This window comes from Malaclemys terrapin, chromosome 1 (assembly GCF_027887155.1).
Source record: "Malaclemys terrapin pileata isolate rMalTer1 chromosome 1, rMalTer1.hap1, whole genome shotgun sequence".
Classification (NCBI taxonomy): Eukaryota; Metazoa; Chordata; order Testudines; family Emydidae; genus Malaclemys; species Malaclemys terrapin.
The window spans coordinates 332,718,891-332,740,127 of NC_071505.1; the positions used below are offsets into that span (position 1 = coordinate 332,718,891).

The following is a 21,237-nucleotide window of genomic DNA, read 5'->3' on the forward strand; positions in this document are numbered from 1 at the left end:
TCCTTCTGGCTAAAAAGGCATCTTAAATTTGTTATTCCGCCCGACTTGTCAGAAGAACATGTTTATCCACTCAACTGAGTTTTACTTATGTTTCTCTTCTAAATTAGATACCTTTTTAAAAATCCCTCAAGATTTTAATCCCAGAAAGATAAAGCTTTTTAAAATAGCATGGTCTCGTTAGCTTTATCTGAAGTGAGTTACTTGAGCACAGTTGCTAATCTAATGGGAAAAGATAAATATAGACTAAAATTGATATGCATGTGTGTATTCCCCTCACCTCATTCTTTTGCAAGCAGGAGAAACATCACAGTAGAATAAGGATGTACTGTGAGTCCAGGAAAGCACTAACCATAAGCTTCATTGAAAGTGGCTTTGCTTGCAAGAGACATTTTTATATAAGATGAACTTTATTAATATTTTTCAATTTAAAATAAGAATTAGCTTTCACAAAGACCATTAACCACCGAGATAGCTTCATGGGAGTGTGGCAAGTCAATTATTTTTGTAACAGCTCATGAAGTCTTGATCTTTAAACAGGTTAAAAGGATTTTTCCTCCCCAATCTTACAACGGCACATTTTTCCATAATAGTAACTGTACCACTTTTATCGGACAATAAACCAGTGCTGAGCTACCATCAGTTGGCAAAATTCTGACCATGAAGACCTGAATTCTTCAGAGAGAGAACAAGTTTTGTCCTAGTGCATTTACACATGTTGTTTCAATAAAAAGCCAATTAATGAGGTCTAATATTGCTCAAAAATCAGTTGGAGAATGGACATTTGTGGTCAAAATCAGACCTTGAATGAATGCTTACAACAAGCCTGGAAGTCTCTGGGCCAAAGTGAGCAGGGATGTAAGTGATGGAGAAGTTGTGTACTGGGTGTGGTAAAAGGGTCTGAAAATGGGTGGAAATGGTAAAACATGTTTGCACTGATCTGGCATTCAATGGGTGGGCAAAACTCACATGCCAACGGGAAAGATAGTTATTTTCCTGCTTCCTTACTCTAACAGAAGGGTGTAAGATAAAATAAGTTTTATCAAACACACATTTTATTTTGCACTCTATTTAGTAACTTTTCTTACTACACTTTCTAGCATTATGCTCATTCTGCAAACCAGCTGAATGCTAAATCAATACAAATTAAGCAACCCCAACCACTTGTACTTGGTTTCACACCCCAACATGTAATTTACACCTTCATTTACATCACAGATGAATATGACTATGAAAATTTAAAGCATATCTTGCCTATTATTTTACATCTCCAAAAGAAAACTAATCTGTGGTGTTATAAATTTGTTAGTAAACTTTTCAGTAATCCATTAACCATCCACTTACAGCATATTACATTCTTCTGCTTCTTCTGTATGGCTTAAAAACAGCAATGTTCGATGCCCAAGTCTAGGTTAATGATCCAATTGATTACTTTAGGTGATGCGGAGTGAATGGCAATGATTCCATCATCACATGATTACTTGGGCCATTGATTGACAAGGTGTTCCATAGTTTAAGTCCATTTCCTCAGTCACAAATAGGATTGTATCTCAGATTCCATTTATGGAGAAGGTAGGCATGTCTGCCAGGCGATGTGCAGATGCGATTCAAAGTGGTCCATATTTTTTGTAGGATTGAAGAACCACTGGGTTCTTCAGTTGGGTCCTTGTTATGGTGTTTTTTTCAGGATGTTGGTGTCCTTCCACCTTGCTCACCACTGATCTTCAGGGAGAAACCCTGAATCTTTGAGCTCTTGCATTGCCAGCCTAAAAGATTTTCTGGATTTGAATCAGAATCTCAGTATATTATTTAGGTCTTCGTGTATTGGAAGATTCTTGTTCCCTTGAACATGATGGAGCCTCCAAAGAATTCTGGTATTGCAATGAACTTGGGATGGGTGGATGTGCACCAGTACAGGAAGCCATGGTTGTGGCATTTGTTTTATTCTGTCCATATTAATCTGCATGACACTCTTAAATTGACAGTCAACAAGCAATGTGTGTGAGCGATGTGTCCAGATGGGTGAGCAGTATTTTGCAGTTCAGGAGATAAGAGCCAGTGACAAGGTCTGTAAAGTTTTTGCATTGGCTCCCAGGTCATTCCTGCCAGTTTCTGGATGAAATTCACATGTATCTTAATTCTGTCATGAATATTTTTCAGGTGCTGGTCATATTTCAGGGTGGGATCATGTTTTATCTGCATTCCACAGAAGTCCATGTGCTGTTCCTGCCTAACCATTTGATTGTTTAGATGAAATGCTGACACAATAAGCTGAATGATTTTGGGTTTAGCCGTCAGTATAATAAATATTATTCCATATTAAAATGGTTTTAAGGTTCCATCCTTAGTGAGGATTTGTTCTGTGTAGGTAAATCCTGTGCCTGTATGGTCAAAGCAATGTCATCACCATTAATTTCTGTGATGATGTTCGGTGAAGACCACTGGTGTGGATATTAAACAGGGTCGGTGCTAAGACTGATCCTTGTGGTAGGCCATCATTGAGAGTGCATGGCCTGCTGACCTGGTTGCTCAGGAAAACACAAAAGGTTGGTCAGAATGTCTTGGAAGAATTTTATCGTTGCATGGGATAATTTTCCTGGCTTTCAGGAGGAGGCCATTCCTCCACATTGTGTCATAGGCAGCAGATAAGCCTAAGAAAGCTGTCCCAGATTTGAGTTTTCATTGGAATGCAGCCTCTGTGTGTGTTGTCAAGGCTAATACTTGGTCAGTGCAGCTATGGCCTGATTGGAAACCCATTTGTTTGTCCGGACCATGGCTTCTAAAGTTCTACAAGCGGCATAATCCTTGCCAGTAATACATTCATATGAGGTGAATCTGCGTATAGTTTCTTTGTGTTTCCGGTTTACCCCAAAGAGTTAAGGTAAAATTTTCAAAAGTGCCTATGTCCCATTTTCAGAAGCGATTTAGGTACTAAGGAGTCTAAGTTTTCATTGACAATCAATAGATTTCAAAATTATCCTTTTTATAATTTATTATGAGCATTTTTTATGCTCATAATTCACTTAGACACTTTTGAAAATGTTACTTGTAGGCCCCTTTTCATTGGCAAACACATAGAATCAGCTTCTGCTTTCAGCTACATCAGTGTAAACCTGGATAACTCCACTGTAGCATTATTCAGGATTTACTCCACTGTGACTGAAGTAGAGTTTGTCTCATAAGGCCACAAATGCTGGCTCTTCAGATCAAGCAATGCCAAACCACTAAACTACTCATTTTGTTTTATAAATGGAACCCAGAAACCCACTTATTTGATATTACTAAGATTTAAATGCACTGGATAAAATTTTTTAAAGCTCCGAATGCAGTTAGGAGGCTAATCCTCATTTGCAAAAGTGACTTGGGAGCCTAAATCTCACTAAAAATCAATGGTGCTAAGTACCCAAGTGACTGTCACTTTTGAAAATGGGACTTAAGTTCTGAAAATTTTACCTATAGCCTCATTCATAAATAGGCCCAAATCTGTTGAAGTCAGTTGGACTGTGTCTAGTTATGCCAGGCTAGAAATTGGCCCAAGCGTAGTGATAGTGTAACACCGACAGACCCCGGTCGTCGGCAGGCAGGATCAAACCGGGGACCTCTGGAGCATAGGGCATGAGCGTCTACTGCATGAGCTAAAAGCTAACTGGCTGTTAGCTAAGGCTGTAGAACGACTCATTTTATCTCTCTCTCTCTAAGTGGTCTCGGTGCCATTAGATGGGACAGAACACCGCACCCAGAAGGTGTGTGGGTTACAATAGCTCTGTGTTTCATTAGTGTGGTAATATATGGATCTCACGTCTGCTAAATTTCCATACACATCCGAGTTGAAGGATCCCAGTTTAATAATTGACAGGAATGAATTCAAGTAGGTGAGATTTTAAAAACCCAAATGTAAATTGTAATTCTTTATCAACCCACTCAGCTTAATCTGGTAGCCCAGATTCCAAAGCCATATATATGCTATTGTTTAGCATTAGCAGGAAATCCCAACTTCTAGTTCTGAGAGGCAAATCTCCTTCCCCGTCCTTGCTCTGTGTGTTTAAAGCTGTTATCTGGAGAAACCCATAGAGACATAAGAGGAAAGTGGAGGGATTCATGAAATATGTTTTCTGACTAGTTCTACAAATCAGGCTTTGTGCCTGGAACTAAGCAGAGTGGGAGTGAGTGATATTTGCAAGACTTCAACGGGCCATTCAAGAGGACACAGGATCTGTGGCTACATGGTTGTAGTGGGCCAGAACTCCTACATGTGGAGCATGGAAAGGCAGTGACCTCTGAGCTGGAGTAGCAGCTGCAGATTGACTATGCGGCAGTCCCACCCCATGCAAGTTATGGGGGTTGAATAGCCACTACTGCATGTAGCTCCATGGACAAAGCCCAAGTAATCTGGCTTTGTACAGAAGAGGTGAATTTAAAGTTTGAAAAACTGTTTTAAATCAACCTGTTGAAAATCAGTTCCTTGTTTATTCACCTGCCAAAACTGGAGTTGAGAGTATTGAGCTTTCCCGGTTGATGATGTTGCTAACATCTAAAGCATTGTAAAGAATGTTGATTTATACATTCTTTAGGTGTTTGCCATGTCAACCTTTGCAAGAGAGTCAGAAAACACTGATTTCCAATGGTATTTGCAAATGAAAAGGCTTTAAGTTCATATATATATATATATATATATATATATATATATATATATATATAAATTTATCACATTAAAAAGTTCAAAGGACATTAAAGTTGCAATATCAAGCATTCACAAGTTAGGAAATGCCAAAATTAAGGTTGCGAATAAAACCTTAATTTGGCCTCCTTATGTGTATACTTTATGATTAAGGCTACGATTTAATCATGGGTATTTTTAGTAAAAGTCATGGACAAGACATGGGCAAGAAACAAACAATCACGGCCCATGACCTGTCCAGGACTTATACCATAAATATCGCTGATTGAATCTTTGGGCGGGGGGGTGCTGCAAGGGGAGGAGCCAGGGCACCACCTGTGGGTGGGGGGAGCCCCGCAGCACCAGCTGCTGCGGGGAGGAGAACCCTGGGGGCTGCCCGTTGCTGCTCTGCTGTCGGGGGAATCCTGAGGGCTCAGCGGCCGCTCTGTCCGCTGCCCGGTGGGGGGAAGGCCCGGAGGGCAAGCAGCTACCCCAGGACTGCTGCCAGGAGCAGCCGAGCTGTGGCTGCTCCCACCACCCCCAAGACCAGCAGCATTGGCTGCTGGTCAGGCGATCCCCAGGGTCAGCTGCTCAGAGCAATGGCTGGTGCGTCTGCTTGCAGAGCTACCCAAGTGACTGGCTGCAGAGCTGCTCCGGCAGTGGCCAGAGTGGCTCTCCCCGGGTTCACCTGAGCAGCTGGCCCCAGAGCCAGCTGCTTGGGCGGCCCTGGGGTCAGCCACACTGGCCACTGACGAAGTCACAGAATCTGCGACCTCCGTGACAAACAGGGAGCCCAAATTATGATACAGTCTTTAATTACATGATCACATGCCATTTTTTTCTACAACACTCCTGCTCAGTCAGTGCACCAGATTAGATGGTGCTTGTTGCACTGGTAGTTACTCAATATTTCTTTTCATTCGATGCACTATTATGGCACACCATCCTAATCCTGCACTGAATAAATAATTATTTATTTCTGCATGGGCTCTTCTTAGTACCTTTAGAAACGTTAATGAATTTATCTTCCTTCACAGCACCCTGTGAGATGAACTGGAATTATTATCTGCATTGTACGCATGAGGAATAGAGGTAGAGAGATTAAACCAAAACTGTCAGAGGTCTTAATTAATTTTGTATGCCCAATCTAAGAAATTTAGCGCCTGATTTTTCACTTCTGAGTACTTGTTTTTGCAAATTTAAAATTCTTATAAAATACTTTTGTGGGGTGTAACTTTTTTTTAAAAACCTGAAAATTGAAAAAACAGAAATTCCATCATGTGGAACCATACTGACCCCCCACATGGGTCATCATCAGGGTGAGATCCACTGCACAATCCTCTGCTGCATAAGCGAATGGAGTAACTAGTAGCAGCAGAAAGCATAAAGTATCTTCTGTGTGGATCTGCCACTAGAGGTGAATGCACACACACACTTTGCCAGTGAGTTTCACAGCAAAGGAATCTTGAGACTTGGGAATAATGGGTTCAGTTTCAGGTTCAGTAGGAGAGTGTGCTTTAATAGTTACAGATCCTCTGGTCCTCTCCCCCTGGCCTCTCCCTATCCCCATCTGATCCTATTCTCCCCCAATTCCTGTCCATTTTCTTTTTCCACTGCTCCTATCCTTCCCCCTCCTTCCATGGCTCCTGCCCTCCTCTCTCCCATCTGCTCCTGCCTCCCCCCTCCCCAAAAAATATGACTCATAACCCCTGCCCTGAACTCCACACTCCTCTCCCACCCTCTCCCCAGTGTTCCTGCTCCTGCCCCTCCCACACACACCTGTAGCTCTTCAGCCAAACCCTGTTCCTCACCCCTCTGGTTCCTCCTCCTCCGTGCTACCTGGGCGCTATCAGATTTGCAAGCACAGACGAGACAGTCTCTTTGCTCTCAGTGTAGATGCAGTCTTTGGAGAATTTAGCTGCCAAACTCTAACAAGTCTCTACTGAGCACATGCAAGGTGCAATTCTTCAGAGACTTCAGAGAAATGTGGGCAAATTTGCACAGGAAAAACAAAGGGCACATCCTTGACACCAGGGTTACCCCTCTGCCCAATTTCAGTTAACCCCTCCAAAACATGGAGGCACAAGTTTCTCACCCAAATGGCTGTGAGAATTGTTAACAACTGAAACTTAAAAAAATAAAATTGTCCTGAGCTAGACACTTATAATGAGAAATTTCAGGCTGAAGATTAAAATTGGCAAAGTTATAGTGTCTTATAATGGAAAGTGTTAGGCAACTTTAACTATAAGCACTACTATTTGCACTACTTATAATATATCATTAGCTTATGAAACACTCAGTTTTCCGCAGGCAATATAACCGTTTATAAATGTTCTTAGTGAATGTGTCTGGATTATTAACGGCAGTTCACTACATTTATTATTTATATACCTTTCAAGGCAATGTAGATTGTGGCATATATTTTGTCTGCATTGCCTACAAATAGCAGCGTGATATCTGCATGATTGCTAGAGTCATTCTGAGGCATTACATAAACCAGATCTGGTTTTATGGCTCATTTTCAAGTTTCTCTGTGCAATGAATCAGAAATAAAATTCAAAGCAACTACTTTAGAAGGTTAGGAAAGATAGGAATGAGAATTAATATTAACACAGATTGATAATTAGAAAACTGTGTTCAGCTTTGAGCTAATTATTTTCTCAGCAGACGTCCCTCCTATTTAGGAGATTACACAGCCTCAAGTCTTCATGTTTTACCCATTCTGTCATGGGACTTCATCTGTTACTTTAAAATTTAAGGCTGTTCCTTTGGCTTTAATATCACAGATTGAATTTGAAGGATGCATTTCAGCTGTTTCTATTCTACATTTACAGAGAAACATTTATCCCAAAATTCAGCTGTAACTATAGTAACCTGCATTTCAGTGTTTTTCAGTAAGAAAAATAAAAGTCCACTCAGATAGAAGGGAGCACATTTTGTTATTTATTGAACTATGAAAAGACAAAACTTCATATTTACCATTGAGACTCAAAAACTAGAAGAGCTCTGTATTTATTCTCAGGAACTAGATGATTTGCATGTACCTAATCCAGCTTCTTACATGAGAAACTGTACTAGACAGGTGCGGGGGGAAGGAATATTTAGACCAATCTGGATTATCTAACATTCCTCACTTACTGTCCAACTATTCACTGTCCAGTATAGGTCAGAGGAGGGTAGACTTGTAGGCTAGCTTTGCGATATTGAACTCACCAGATCTACTACAGCAATTAAGAATTTTGAACAGATAAGATTACCTTTTCTACTATAAACAGGTGATCACATTTGTGTGCCTCGACTAGTAAATTCTTCTGATGATTTTGCAAGGCTGATAAATGACATCTTTTACAATAATGCCTATATCAATAAAGATGAGGAGGGATTGTTGGGCTCCTACCTTTTCTCCTGCTTCTTTTGGATTTCTTTTCTGCATTTTGTTTTGTTTTGTTTACCTTTATTTCTATATCTCTCTCTTGCTTTAGATTATTTTTAATTTCCCATTATAGAAGCATTCTTTACTTGCAGTACTCAAGAGTGCACTATATAATACATCAGATGCTTATAGTAATGCATATTTAATTATGCACTTTCCATATTCCTAGAGATTCATATGGTATAGTTTTCAATATTATACCATATGCTGTGTGCATTTCATTATGTTAATGCACTTTAAATTTTAATCACACTTCCTTTAAAAATATTGTTAGTCCACTCAATGATGGAAACCAAGTGCATAGACTCAGAGTTTAAGGCCAAAGGGGACCATTCGAACATCTTGTCTGACCTCCTGTATATCACAGGCCACTAAAATTTCACCCAGTTAAACCCTTATTGGGAGGAGTAATTTGTGTTTGGCTAAAGCATAACTTTCAAAAAGGCATCTAGTCTTGATTTGAAGGTATCAAGAGATGGAGAATTCTGTACTTTGTTCCAGTGGTTAATCAAATTCACTGTTAAAAATTTGTGCCTAAAATTCCCATTTCAATTTATTTGACTTCAGCTTCCAACTATGAGGGGGTTTTTATGTCTTTTTCTGCTAGATTAAAGAGCCCTTTAGTACCTGGTATTTTCTCCCTGTGAAGGTACTTAAACACTGTAATCAAATCATCTCTCAATCTTCTTTTTTGATGAACTAAATACATTGAGCTCTTGCTATAAGGCATTTTCTCCAGCCTTCAAACCATTTTTGTGGCTTTTTATTTACCCTCTCCAGTTTTTCAGCATCCTTTTTAAACCAAACCTGTATACAGTATTATAATATCTGCATCACCAATGCCTTGCTTCAGAGGAGCCAACTTTCGAATGTGCCTGGGGTGCTCCCTCCCGGCTCCACCCCAGGCTCCACCCCACTCCACCCCTTCCCCCAAGGCCCCACCCTGCCCCGCCTGCCCCGCCCCATTCTGCCCCCTCCCTGAGCGCACCCCACCCTCGTTCCTCCCCCATCCCTCCCTCATGCCTCCTGCACACCACAGAATAGCTGATCTGCGGCGGGCAGGAGGCCCTGGAGGGAAGGGGAGGACCTGTAAGGGGGTTGCCGGTTTGGATGCTCAGCACCCATCATTTTTTTTCTGGGGGTGCTGGAGTACCCCTCAGTGTCAGCGCCTATGCCATGCTTAGCCATCTGCCAAATCTACTACCATCCCAGAGTATCAAATCCCACAAGATCCCCTGATATTTGTTTTCAGTAATCAAATACTTTAGCCAGCGTTGACTCAAACAGGAGAAAAAGTATATTTTTCACATCCCTCATCTGCTTGTGCTTAATCATGTTTGTGGAAGACAACGTTTTATAAGGTGTATGCAAGTCCAATTCGTAATGTGTTTGAGTGGCTATGCCCATCACTATCCTGCCTCCAAGTATTATAAGTCTCTACAGAAATACAGTTGAGGTGAGCCTATACATATATAAAGTAATTTAAAGGCCTCAAGCAAAACTTCTCTGCACTTGAAAAGGAGTATAATTTAACATACAGCATCCCTACATATTTCAGGTGAGAATTTTTAAGATAACATTTCAACTAGTTTTGAAAACAGTAAATTCATGCCTAAGGATATTGCATACTATTTTCCAAGGGTAAAATTTTCAAAAGCATTCAAGTGATTTAGGAGTCTACATCCCATTTTCAAAAATAACTTTGGCACTTAAAGCCAGATGTGTAAAGGTAATTAGCACCTGCAACTCCCACTGAAAAATCTGGCCCTTAGTCTAATTGAAAATCAGTGGGATTTAAACATATAAGTGCCTAACTCACTTTTGAAAATAGGACTTAGATACTTTTGAAAATTATACTCAACATCTATTTGTTTTGGGACGCAACATTGTTTCAATGATTAAAAGAGGGTACTAGAAGTCAGGACTCCTGGGATCTAGTCACATCTCTGACACTGAATGGTTCTGTGACTTTGGCCAAGCCACTTGACCTTTGTGGTTCTTAGTTTACCCATTTATAAAATAGGAATAATAATAATAATTACTTATTTTACAGGAGTGCAGTTGGAGTTAGTGTCTTTGTGACACTTTGAGAGTGCTTTGAGATCCTTGGGTGAAAGTTACTATATAAATACAAAATATAATCCTGATGTGATGATTTATTTTTCTTTAATTTTCTTCAGGGTTGAAAGAAAGGAGCGTGCACGTTTGAAGACTGTGAAGTTTAATGCAAAACCTGGGGTGATTGATGCAAAAGGGGTATGTAAAAAAGAAACATACTGAAAGATGCCAGAATGTCTCTCTTGTCAAAGAGTTAAATGAAATTGCTATGTCTGTTTTAAAACTGAGCATATTATGGCAACACAAGAAAGAGAAGGGATTGTTTTAACTAAGGTTTGGAGTATGGTGAAAAGTGTAAAGTATGACATGATCTGCTAAATAATTAATATACTTTTGTACTATAGTACTAATAGACATTGCCTCCTAACAGGGAGATAATAAGAAAAGAAATAGCAGTCTTTGTTATTGATGGGATTTAGTTAAGTATTGGCTTGGGAAAGGAAGACTTTCAAAATTCATCGACACGTATGTTTGTTTAGTGACATACAGAGAGAGAGATGAATCCTCTTACTTCAAAAGTTGTTAAAACTAATAGCAAAGATGAAAGTATCAATCGGAGAAATAAAATCTATGTTTCTGATTTAATACTTTAATGGTTGTGACAGACATTGAACAGAGACTTGTACCACAGTAAGCACAAAGGATCAGCCACCCCAGAATGTAATTTTGAACTTGTTTGTTCACTAGCAAAATATTTCCAGAAGGGATGATTCTAACTAATTAAAACTCGTTTTGTTTAAATTTCCCTTCAATTGGTATATTAATACAGAAGGATCTCACTGTTCTAGAAGTCCAAAGCATGTTCTGCCATGTCTAATAGTTGATGTAATATGACATTTTGAAGAATTCTAAGTAGTGGTGAGTCTAATATTCTGGATGGCAATAGTCGTAAAAAGAGTGTAGTATAAAAAATTACAATAATCATATACATCAAATTATATTTTTCCACTGAGACATTTTTCACATTTATAGCATTAGGTGAACACATTACAGATTGTGCAGATAGTCCAAATGACTTAAATGGGACTACACTCTTAAGTTAGGGCTTTAGCAATCCACATAGGATGGGATTTTCAAAAGCCATCAGCATAAAACTCCCATAGACTTCAATAGAAACAGAGATGGGCCAACACGGCACATTTTTGAAAATCCCACTCTTAATGTTGCTGTGCCACAGTTCCTCATCCATGGAAACTGTAATGATAACACTTCCTTTCTCCCAGTCTTTATCTGTCTTGTTTATGTAGACTCTAAGCTCTTCAGAGAGGGGGCGGGTGTTTTATTATGGGCATGTCCAGAACCTAGCATAATGGAGTCCTAGTTTCAGTGGGAAATCCAGGTGCTAACATAATACACATAATATTTCTTTTGCAAAATTCTTAAGAAAAGAAAATCACTCTTGCAAATAGCACCATCTGTCTATTGTGTGTGTACCAGATTCTGATCTCAGTGCAAATTAAGAACAGCTGCATTGACTTAAATAGAATTTTTCCAGATTCACACCAACATACCTGGGATCAGAATCAGGCTCTATGTACATTATATCCATATGCAAGTGACATAATCGATAGGACCTCCTGCAAAGTCAAAGCAAAATTTTTCATTTGAAGTAACAGTTCTTCTGGAACCTTGTGAATTTTTAACAGGTACTGTATCATCAGTCAGATCACTTCTTAAAATGTCCATTTCCTGTATATTGTCAAAACCTTGTGGGAATAATTCATTCATATTACCAATGGTCCTTACCAGAGCCTGGTGAGAATTTAATTATCTCATAATTTCCTACAATGTTCTTCTATCTTTGCCATCAATGTAACATTAATCTCCAGCCACTCATTCCATTACTTGTTGCAACATTTAGGAAATTGCATAATTACAGAATCAGGCTATTCAACCCTTTGGAAATTTATTTTTGTTTGTTAGTCTGTGCTAAAATCTGTTTTTCCCTTCTTAAAAAAATCTATTTAGGGATTATATGTGTAAACATGTTGAAAATGAGCAGAGTGGGGGAAAGAACACTATTTAAACGTCAGCATGGAAAATAAAGTTTTAATTATTCAAATTAAATTATTTAAATTAAATGATTATTTTAAAGGGACACTATTCATTTTCTTTTTGTTTTTTAAAAATGGATACAAATTACCCGTCACTATCTTTCATTTATCAGATCTGAAGCATGCTTATTTCACATAAACATTACTGAAAACTGAGCTAAACCTATCAACCTCTTTCGTCTGCCACAGAAGAGCTGAGGGAGTATCAACTGAGATAGCTGGGTCATGTGAGATCATATGATGTGGGACATGTTGGCCAGAGAGTGTAAGAGCTAGGAGTCATGGGACAAAGCCTACAAGGAAAATCTAGAAAAAGGTAGTTTGGGATGATGAGGGAGGTTGGTGTCAGCTTGAAAGATGCGCTTGACACGAAGGCTTGGAGATGGAAAAACAAGAGCTACTGACCCCTATTGACGGGCCAAGGCAAAGAAGACGACCCTACATCCCTCTGTGAAAGGAAGTTGAGCCATTGAAAATGCATCACCGTTTATAACACACATTCCAGTATCTCATCACCAGATACTATGATCATGAACGGGGCATAAATAGAGAGAGGGGGAGAGAGAGATGCATAGTAGTTAGAAAGTTTTACATCAGCTAGAAAGATCAAATGGTCAAATCAAGTAGACAAATTAGCTAAAAGGTTTTCCTGTTTTCTAACAGTGCCTAACTCATAATATTTACTGTTGCCTATTAGCAAATAGCACCAACTTATTACTCCTATATTCCTGTACATTTGGGGTGGACAATATGATTCAGATAAAAATCAAACTGAATGTAATTTTTACCCCACACTAGAACCAAGCATTTTCAATGTTTGATTAACTTTTGTTTAATTTTCACTTTCCTATATCTTTCTTGGTCACGTCTTTTGGAAACACTACAAGAACGGTTGTTCTAACAATAATTCTATTTTGAGAATAACTGGGAAAGTACTGAATATCTCACAAAAATTCTGTTCCCATAAGATTTTTCTGCTTGATTTCCAGAGGGACTGCCTGAATCATGGCTTTCATCTTATCCAGCATCCACTTGAGCATTCTCATTTCAATAGTGCAAAGTAATTGTTTTTCTCTCTTCCTCATTGGCCAGACAGAGGGTATTTAATAATAATGCTCAACAATGGACTTCACAAGTCTGTTGCAAGTATAGCTACAGTGTAAAATTTTCAAAGTGCCTCAGTTGCTTTTTCCAAAGACAATTTGGAAGTCATTGGGATGCAGGCTCCCAAGTGACTTAAGCATTTTAGAAAATGAGACTTATGCTCCTTAAGTCACTTAGGTGATTTGAACAATTTTGTTCATAATGCGTCATATAGCTATAACCTATGATTTTGACCAGTGAGTAGTGATTTAGGTTGACTCAGTTTTTGAACATCCATATTCTGAACATCAAGCGTTTTTTAAGTTTTCCGTAGTTGGAGACCCAAACACTAGGCAACCCAAAATCACTAATCTAAATAAGTAACCTGATTTTCAGAAGACTTGAATACCCACAGCTTCAGTTGACTACAGTTACCTATATTTCTTAATATGTGCCTAGCTTTCAGCACCGAACGTCTAAGGTGTTTGGCCATAATGCATAGAATTTGGAATAGGACTGGAACTGTATATATAAAGAAACCTCAACTATAAATTTAAAAGTGACTTATAAAATAAACAAATAAACTCAAATTAACTATAATTTAAAGAACTTCTGTATAATCTGCCATTTATGGAGTATTATCTTCAGGAAGTGTCACATTTAATTCATTTTGTCATCTCTCTTCTACTTGTCTTGTTAAAAGCATTCCGATTTTATTCTCAGGGACCTCATGACTGTAGGTACAAGCAGTGTATGAAACATTAAAATATTTTATGTGGGGCAAAAATTCATCTTAATCCTAAATGACATTAATAATGGGAATAATATAAATCCAATTAGAGAGGCTAAGCCCTAGGTAATATGAAGAACTCTGCAGATAGTGATATAAATAGCAAGTGTAATTTCATCAAACAGGAATAAACCTTGAAGTTATTGGCTCAGCTTTCTACTAAAACTGTTAGTTCGATGCATTTAATTGTTATAATAATACAACTATTCACACATCTCTGCTCCTTCCAATTTTGGCTTTGATAGTCATTATTGCACATGGGTTTTAATACCAAAGTAAATGGTTATTCCCTCTGGTCCATTACGGCTTCTTTGCACGGCTACAGCAAAGTATAAAGCAGGGCTAAAGCTGGCTTAACTACCTACTATGCAGAAAAATCCCCAGGTAGCATGGAGCTGCCATAGCGGCTCATACACTGCCTCCCTCTGCCCTCAGGCATAGGGGGCATGGCCAATGGTAAGGTAACACAGTCAGGATGTCCCTATGCCTCAGCCATCTCTGACTCTCAAAACAGCCCCTTAGGGTCATTGGCAGCCAGCATAAAATAGAACATCCCCAAGGCTGCTCTAATTTATGGCATGTACTGGAAATGGAGTTAGAGGGCCCCCAAAGCTGGGGAGCACAAAGGTGATTTAAAAGTCATCTTTGAACCCTTCTCCTGAGCTGTACTGAGGCCTGATCTTCCCCATTATTCCAATAAAAGGGTAGCATGTCAGTAATAACGAGTAACGTCATATTTGCCAAGTTGCCTATTCAGCTCTTGGACACTTCATCTACTGCAGGCTTTAAACTTAATAAAATAAATTTTCCCTTTCTAAACTTAAGGCATACAGTAGTTGATGCTTGTAAGATTTGCACTGAAGAAAAGAATCATCAGCACTGGAGGATGGAAATATCACAGAAGTGAAAAGAAACTAGACTGTAATCTGCTTTACTCTTACCTGCAGTGATTGCAGTGAGTCTTTTAGCAGACAAAAATAGCATCTCTCTTGTGTCCCAGTCTTCCTCTCTCCCTCCCCACCCCCCATCATACATTGTTTCTTGAATGTGGGCTGGAGGCATTTTTTTATGACAGATCTTGTAACTCTTTTGAAAAGAGTTTTACAACAGCTTACTTTGAGTTTCTAATATTCATGAAGTTTGCCTGTTTCCATCAAATTGCTCAAGTATCTCAAAGCATAAGATGGAATATGCCCTTCATAATGTGCAAATAGTTATTTTCTATTTCTGTTGGAGCCCTGTGTTGTCAGTGCTTTTCAACTCTACATTCACTTTAAAAAACAAAATCCATTATCCACTAGTGTGACCAGGGTCCCAGGGGGGCCACACTGAGATCGCTCAATCAGGGCAAACTGCAAAGAATGGGGCAGACAATCCTCAAAACTGGTGGTTATTCTTGTACTTAGATTCATCAAGCCAGCAACAAAATAGCTTCTACAATACCTTGCTGGTTACCCAGAAGCCAAAAACACATCTCCCTTAAAACAATCCAGCCTTGGGCTCCCACCCAGACAGCCAAGTCAGATATGATGAAGATTACTGAAAATTTTGTTCATCATATGAAAAGTTCTACCAATCCCAAAGGATCGGACACATTACCCACCAAGTCAATAAATATTTCAGATCTTACCCAAATAAACACTGACAGCCAATTCTTATTCACTAAACTAAAATATATTAAAAAAGAAACGAGAGTATAGGTTAAAAGATCATTATACATACACACATAAATAAAATTCTTAGGTCGGTTTCACAGTAGAGGTGGTGAGCTTTAGAGTTGCCAAGAGTTCTTTCAGAATTAGTTCCATGGGTTATAGTCCAATGTCCAATATCAGGGTGATCCAGACTGGAGCTGGAGCCCTCAGTCTTGTGACTGAAACTTCCCCTGATGAAGCTTTAGCAGCTCTGAGATACAGGATCAGGGCCCTAGAGTTCTTTTTATAATTCTCTGGCAGCCTCTTGACAGCAAGTGTTTCTTGAGTGAAGTATTGTGGCTTTGAAGTAAAACCTATTTCCTAAGCACCACCAGTAATTAGCTACATGAATTAGCATAAGGCAACTGCCCATCTCCCACCATTTACAGGAAATTTACTACATACTTCAAAGAAAAATAAAGACAATGATATTACTGCATTCACAGTCCACCTAAATGTTAACATCTCCCTTTGATCACTAACAGAATACAGTGACAGACAGGAACAGTTTGGTTACATTGTCAACCTCTAACAATATATACGTAAACAGAGGGTGGTGATGGAAAGCAGGAGAGAGTTCACTTGATCATTACCTGTTAGGTTCACTCCCTCTGGGGAACCTGGCATTGGCCACTGTTGGTAGACAGGATACTGGGCTGGATGGACCTTTGGTCTGACCCAGTACAGCCATTCTTATGTGCTTATGCTCTTATGTTCTTAAACACACAAAAACATACAATCATTAACTAGTAATATGTCTCCAAAGGTTGAATTTGGGTCATGTAGCCTGCTAGTTAATTAACCCTTTCTGGCTCAGTGTCACAACTAGACACTGAGTTTATTTACTTCTTGCCTTTAGATAGTACGGACGGACGTGGGGCTACATGTACAGACTCAGCTCAAGGCAGCTTTCTTTCTCCAGCTGCTGAAAGAAATTAGGAACTCTTGAGAGGTGATGTAAGCAATCTCTGAGGTGATGACAAACTTCAATAGATGCTTTCCAGTCCAAAGAGAGTGTCATGTTTGTGAATGAGTTGTGACTCCTCCAGGAGGAAGAATGCAGAGTGTTTGAGGTTAAGATGTGTTGTCTTAGAATGAATGTGTGGGGAAATGCCAAAGACTTCCGCTTGGACTGATTATCCTCTTGAGTCACTCCCTACAGTGACTCAGATGGTCAAGGGAAATTCAGGTTCTGATGCTTTCTGCCATTCCACATTGTCCTATCCATATCCACTACTCTTCTCCCTATTCTGTTAGCTCCTCATTTAGAATCATAGACTTTAAGGTCAGAAGGGAGCATTATGATCCTCTAGTCTGACCTCTTGCACAGCGCAGGCCACAGAATCTCACCCACCCATTCCTGTATCAAACCCCTAACCTATATCTGAACTATTGAAGTCCTCAAATCATGGTTTAATGACTTCAAGGTGCAGCGAATCCTCCAGCAAGTGACCCGTGCCCCACGCTGCAGAGGAAGGCGAAAAACCCCCAGGGCCTCTGCCAATCTGCCCTGGAGGAAAATTCCTTCCCGACCCCAAATATGGTGATCAGCTAAATCCTGAGCATGTGGGCAAGACTCACCAGCCAGCCTCCTGCTGCAAGACAAGAAAGAAACCAACAGAACTCCACTGGCCATCACCTACAGTCCTCAGCTAAAACCTCTCCAACGCATCATCAGTGATCTACAACCCATCCTGGACAACGATCCCTCACTTTCACAGGCCTTGGGAGGCAGGCCAGTCCTCACCCACAGACAACCCGCCAACCTTAAGCATATTCTCACCAGCAACCACACACCGCACCATAGTAACTCTAACTCAGGAACCAACCCATGCAACAAACCTCGATGCCAACTCTGCCCACATATTTACACCAGCAACACCATCACAGGACCTAACCAGATCAGCCACAACATCACCGGTTCATTCACCTGCACGTCCACCAATGTAATATACGCCATCATCTGCCAGCAATGCCCCTCTGCTATGTACATTGGCCAAACTGGACAATCCCTACGTAAAAGGATAAATGGACACAAGTCAGATATTAGGACTGGCAATATACAAAAACCTTTAGGAGAACACTTCAACCCCCCTGGCCACACAATAGCACATCTAAAGGTAGCCGTCTTGCAGCAAAAAAACTTCAGGACCAGACTTCAAAGAGAAACTGCTGAACTTCAGTTCATTTGCAAATTTGACACTATCAGCTCAGGATTAAATGAAGATTGTGACTGGCTAGCCAACTACAAAAGCAGTTTCTCTTTCCTTGGTGTTCACACCTCAACTGCTAGAAGAGGGCCTCATCCTCCCTGATTGAACTAACCTTGTTATCTCTAGACTGATTCTTGCCTGCATATTTATACCTGCCTCTGGAAATTTCCACTACATGCATCTGACGAAGTGGGTATTCACCCACGAAAGCTTATGCTCCAATACGTCTGTTAGTCTGTAAGGTGCCACAGGACTCTGTTGCTTTTTACAGATCCTGACTAACACGGCTACCCCTCTGATACTTGATTAATTTTAGTGTCCTAAAGATAAAGAGTCTGGTCTGTACTTTTATTAAAGGCAATTGGTTGGTATATTATTCTTAAGCTTCCCCGGGAAAGGGGGTGAAGAGGCTTGGGGGAATATTTTGGGGAAATAGGAACTCCAAGTGGTCCTTTTCCTGAATCCTTGGCTAAATCACTTGGTGGTGGCAGCAATACCGTCCAAGGACAAGGGGAAGTTTTAACCTAAGCTGGTAGAAATAATCTTAGGGGGTCTTTCATGCGGGTCCCTACATCTGTACCCCAGAGTTCAGAATGGGGAGGGAACCCTGACAGGGTTACACTAATGCAAGTGAGTAAGAATTGCACATGACAGCCCTTGATCTTTCTTTGTACACCAATCCCTTCTATTGCCGTTATTTTTGTTGCATTTCTCTGAATTCCCTCTAGTTTAATTTCCTTCTGATAATGAGGCAGCGGGTACCAGCTGTGGATTAACAGTCCAAGGTGTGTGTGTGTGTCAGATACAGTACTTTTTTCCCCCTTCTTCTAAATTTGGCATTAAGAGACTAGCAATAGGTGTTTAGTGAAAGATAATGGAAGTGTCGAACATTAAAATGTGTAGGATTACACGTGGGATGAATTACTAAGTGGAACAGAGGTTGAAAACAAATTAAACAAAGTGAATCTGCCCACAAGGGCCAGGTGTAGGAGATTTAGTGAAGCTGGTGTAGGCACTGACACTGAATTAAACATCTTTGTTTCCTTTCTCAGTCAGACTTCTCCCCCATAACCTAACTCCACAGACTTTTCTCTGCTCTGCAACAGTCCTTCCAGGTCTGTTTTTCTCCTAGCTACTGGGAGTGGCTACCCATGTTATATTGTGCTGATAACTCTGAGCACTGTCATTAGAATGAGTACTAAGGGTACGTCCACACTACCTGCCGGATCGGCGGGTAGCGATCGATCTATCGGGGATCAATTTATCGCGTCTCGTCTAGATGCGATAAATCAATCCCCAAACACGCTCCCGTCGACTCCGGAACTCCACCAGGGCGAGAGGCGGAAGCGGAGTCGATGGGGGAGCCGTGGCTGTTGATCCTGCACCATGAGGACGGGAGGTAAGTCGAACTAAGATACATCGACTTCAGCTACGCTATTCTCATAGCTGAAGTTGTGTATCTTACATCGACACCCCCCCTCCCCCAGTGTAGACCAGGCCTAAGTCTTGAAATAAATTGGAGCATCAGTTTGTATTCTGACTGCTGTCGTAGAAAAAGGAGAATCTTGTGGTTGTACTCCCCAGGAACTGGAAACCATTGCGTCTAGGAGCAATCTGCCTGCCTCTGTGGGTGTGCCTAATCTGCCACAAGTGTAGTATCAGAAAGAAAAGGTGGGTGACTAGGAATATTTTAGAAATGAGCCTGAGTAAAAAGATTGAATATGGATCCAGATCCCAAGTTTGGGGACACTTGAATGTGAGGTTTTGATTTAGGCTCATCTCACCTCAAACCATAGTGAATATTTTAGATACAATCTGGCACAAACACTGAAATTTTATCATTGCAAAGTATGTTCTGCCACACTAATTTACAATGTGAACTCTGGTATATAAATAGAACAAGCCATCAATAACACTCCAACAAATACATTATGTTTTTTCCCAGAACAAAAATATGTTTTGTTGTCTCAGCGCAAGGCAATTATTGGACACCTATTGGTTTTAGAAATAACGTGTTTACATGAAATTTGTTCAGTGTGAGAACTGAATGTTACATTTTCTACACTTCTGGGAAACTTGAATAGAGCACATGCAGAACTAGATCATGGTTTTCTAGCTGGTTTACCTCTTTGAAATGTCCAGAAACAAACAACTTTCCCAATCTCTCATCATAGTTGAGAGGTAATCACTTGTCTTTGAAGGAAGGATAAGGTTTTTCAATGGAATTTAGACAGGTGATTTGCTTAGGGAAGACAATTTGTTTTTTTATATTAGAATAAAAAGCACCTTTGTTTTTAATTTTTATCCTTAGAGCAAAATGTTTCTTCTTCATGCAGTGATGTAAAGGGGATATGATCAGAAGGTTTGAGCAAGGGACTAAGAGAGAGGGATGACTGCTGAGGCCCTATTCATGTCAGTGGGAGATATATGCCTCCAGTTAATGGGGTAATCAGGTTGAAGGTCTGACTCCTGGCTCTCTTACTGTTTCTTGATGTCTCCTTGGGCAAGTTACTTAACCTAGGAGCAGAGGCATTGTTCTAAGGCATAATGCCTCTGATGCTGTTAATCAGGCTGTGTTCTTCCTCCCGTCCTCTCAGGTGCTCAGCCTCATAGGACATATTACTGAAGCCTAGAACGGTTGTTTTAGTTTGTAAATATAATAATGGTGAAAGAGAGCCTCTAAACAGTTTCTCCTGAGAGTGATGGACTAATAGCACTGACTTCATAGCAAGGAGTCACATGCAACCAGGACCTTCAATATCTGTGCTACAAAACTCTTGGCCAGAAACTACCAGAGACTAATTATGAGCATGTTTAGCCTTTTTAAAAGATGTAGCGGGCATTCTAGTCCATACTGGCGAAGGGTCATGGGCCTTTCAGTTCCCACCCAAACACCCACTCACCTGCCCTCTCCCTCACTAGCACATGGTTTTCACTTGATCACGAACATGAAGTGAAAGTGACAAGGGGTTACTTGCCTCTCCCCTTCTACCACTTCCTTTGAGTGATCAAACACATTGTTTAGTAAAGTAACTATTTAGGAGCTCAGACTGCACAGTGATGGGTGTGTAATATCAATGCTTAACTAGATGAGGTTAGGTGGGAACATCTGAAAACACACAGAGCCATGTACTTTCCTCAGTGAAATTATGATGTCAATGAGAATATTACCTCTTCTGGAGGGGCAATGTGTGGCGC

General features: G+C 40.2%; 1 protein-coding gene and 1 long non-coding RNA gene across 15 annotated transcripts in view; one reads left to right on the plus strand and one right to left on the minus strand.

The window, feature by feature from the left end:
* LOC128830072 (uncharacterized) overlaps positions 1–11,782 on the minus strand; it is a 61,157-nt gene extending 49,375 nt beyond the window's left edge. Inside the window, exon 1 of the long non-coding RNA XR_008443533.1 lies at positions 11,717–11,782. This is a non-coding gene — a long non-coding RNA (uncharacterized LOC128830072). The remainder of the gene's footprint in view (positions 1–11,716) is intronic.
* DLG2 (discs large MAGUK scaffold protein 2) overlaps positions 1–21,237 on the plus strand; it is a 1,481,925-nt gene that overhangs the window by 1,413,599 nt on the left and 47,089 nt on the right. For all 14 annotated transcript variants that reach the window (XM_054015731.1, XM_054015732.1, XM_054015733.1 and 11 more), the window contains one exon: positions 10,268–10,343. In XM_054015731.1, coding sequence (XP_053871706.1) covers positions 10,268–10,343 — 76 coding nt within the window. The remainder of the gene's footprint in view (positions 1–10,267; positions 10,344–21,237) is intronic.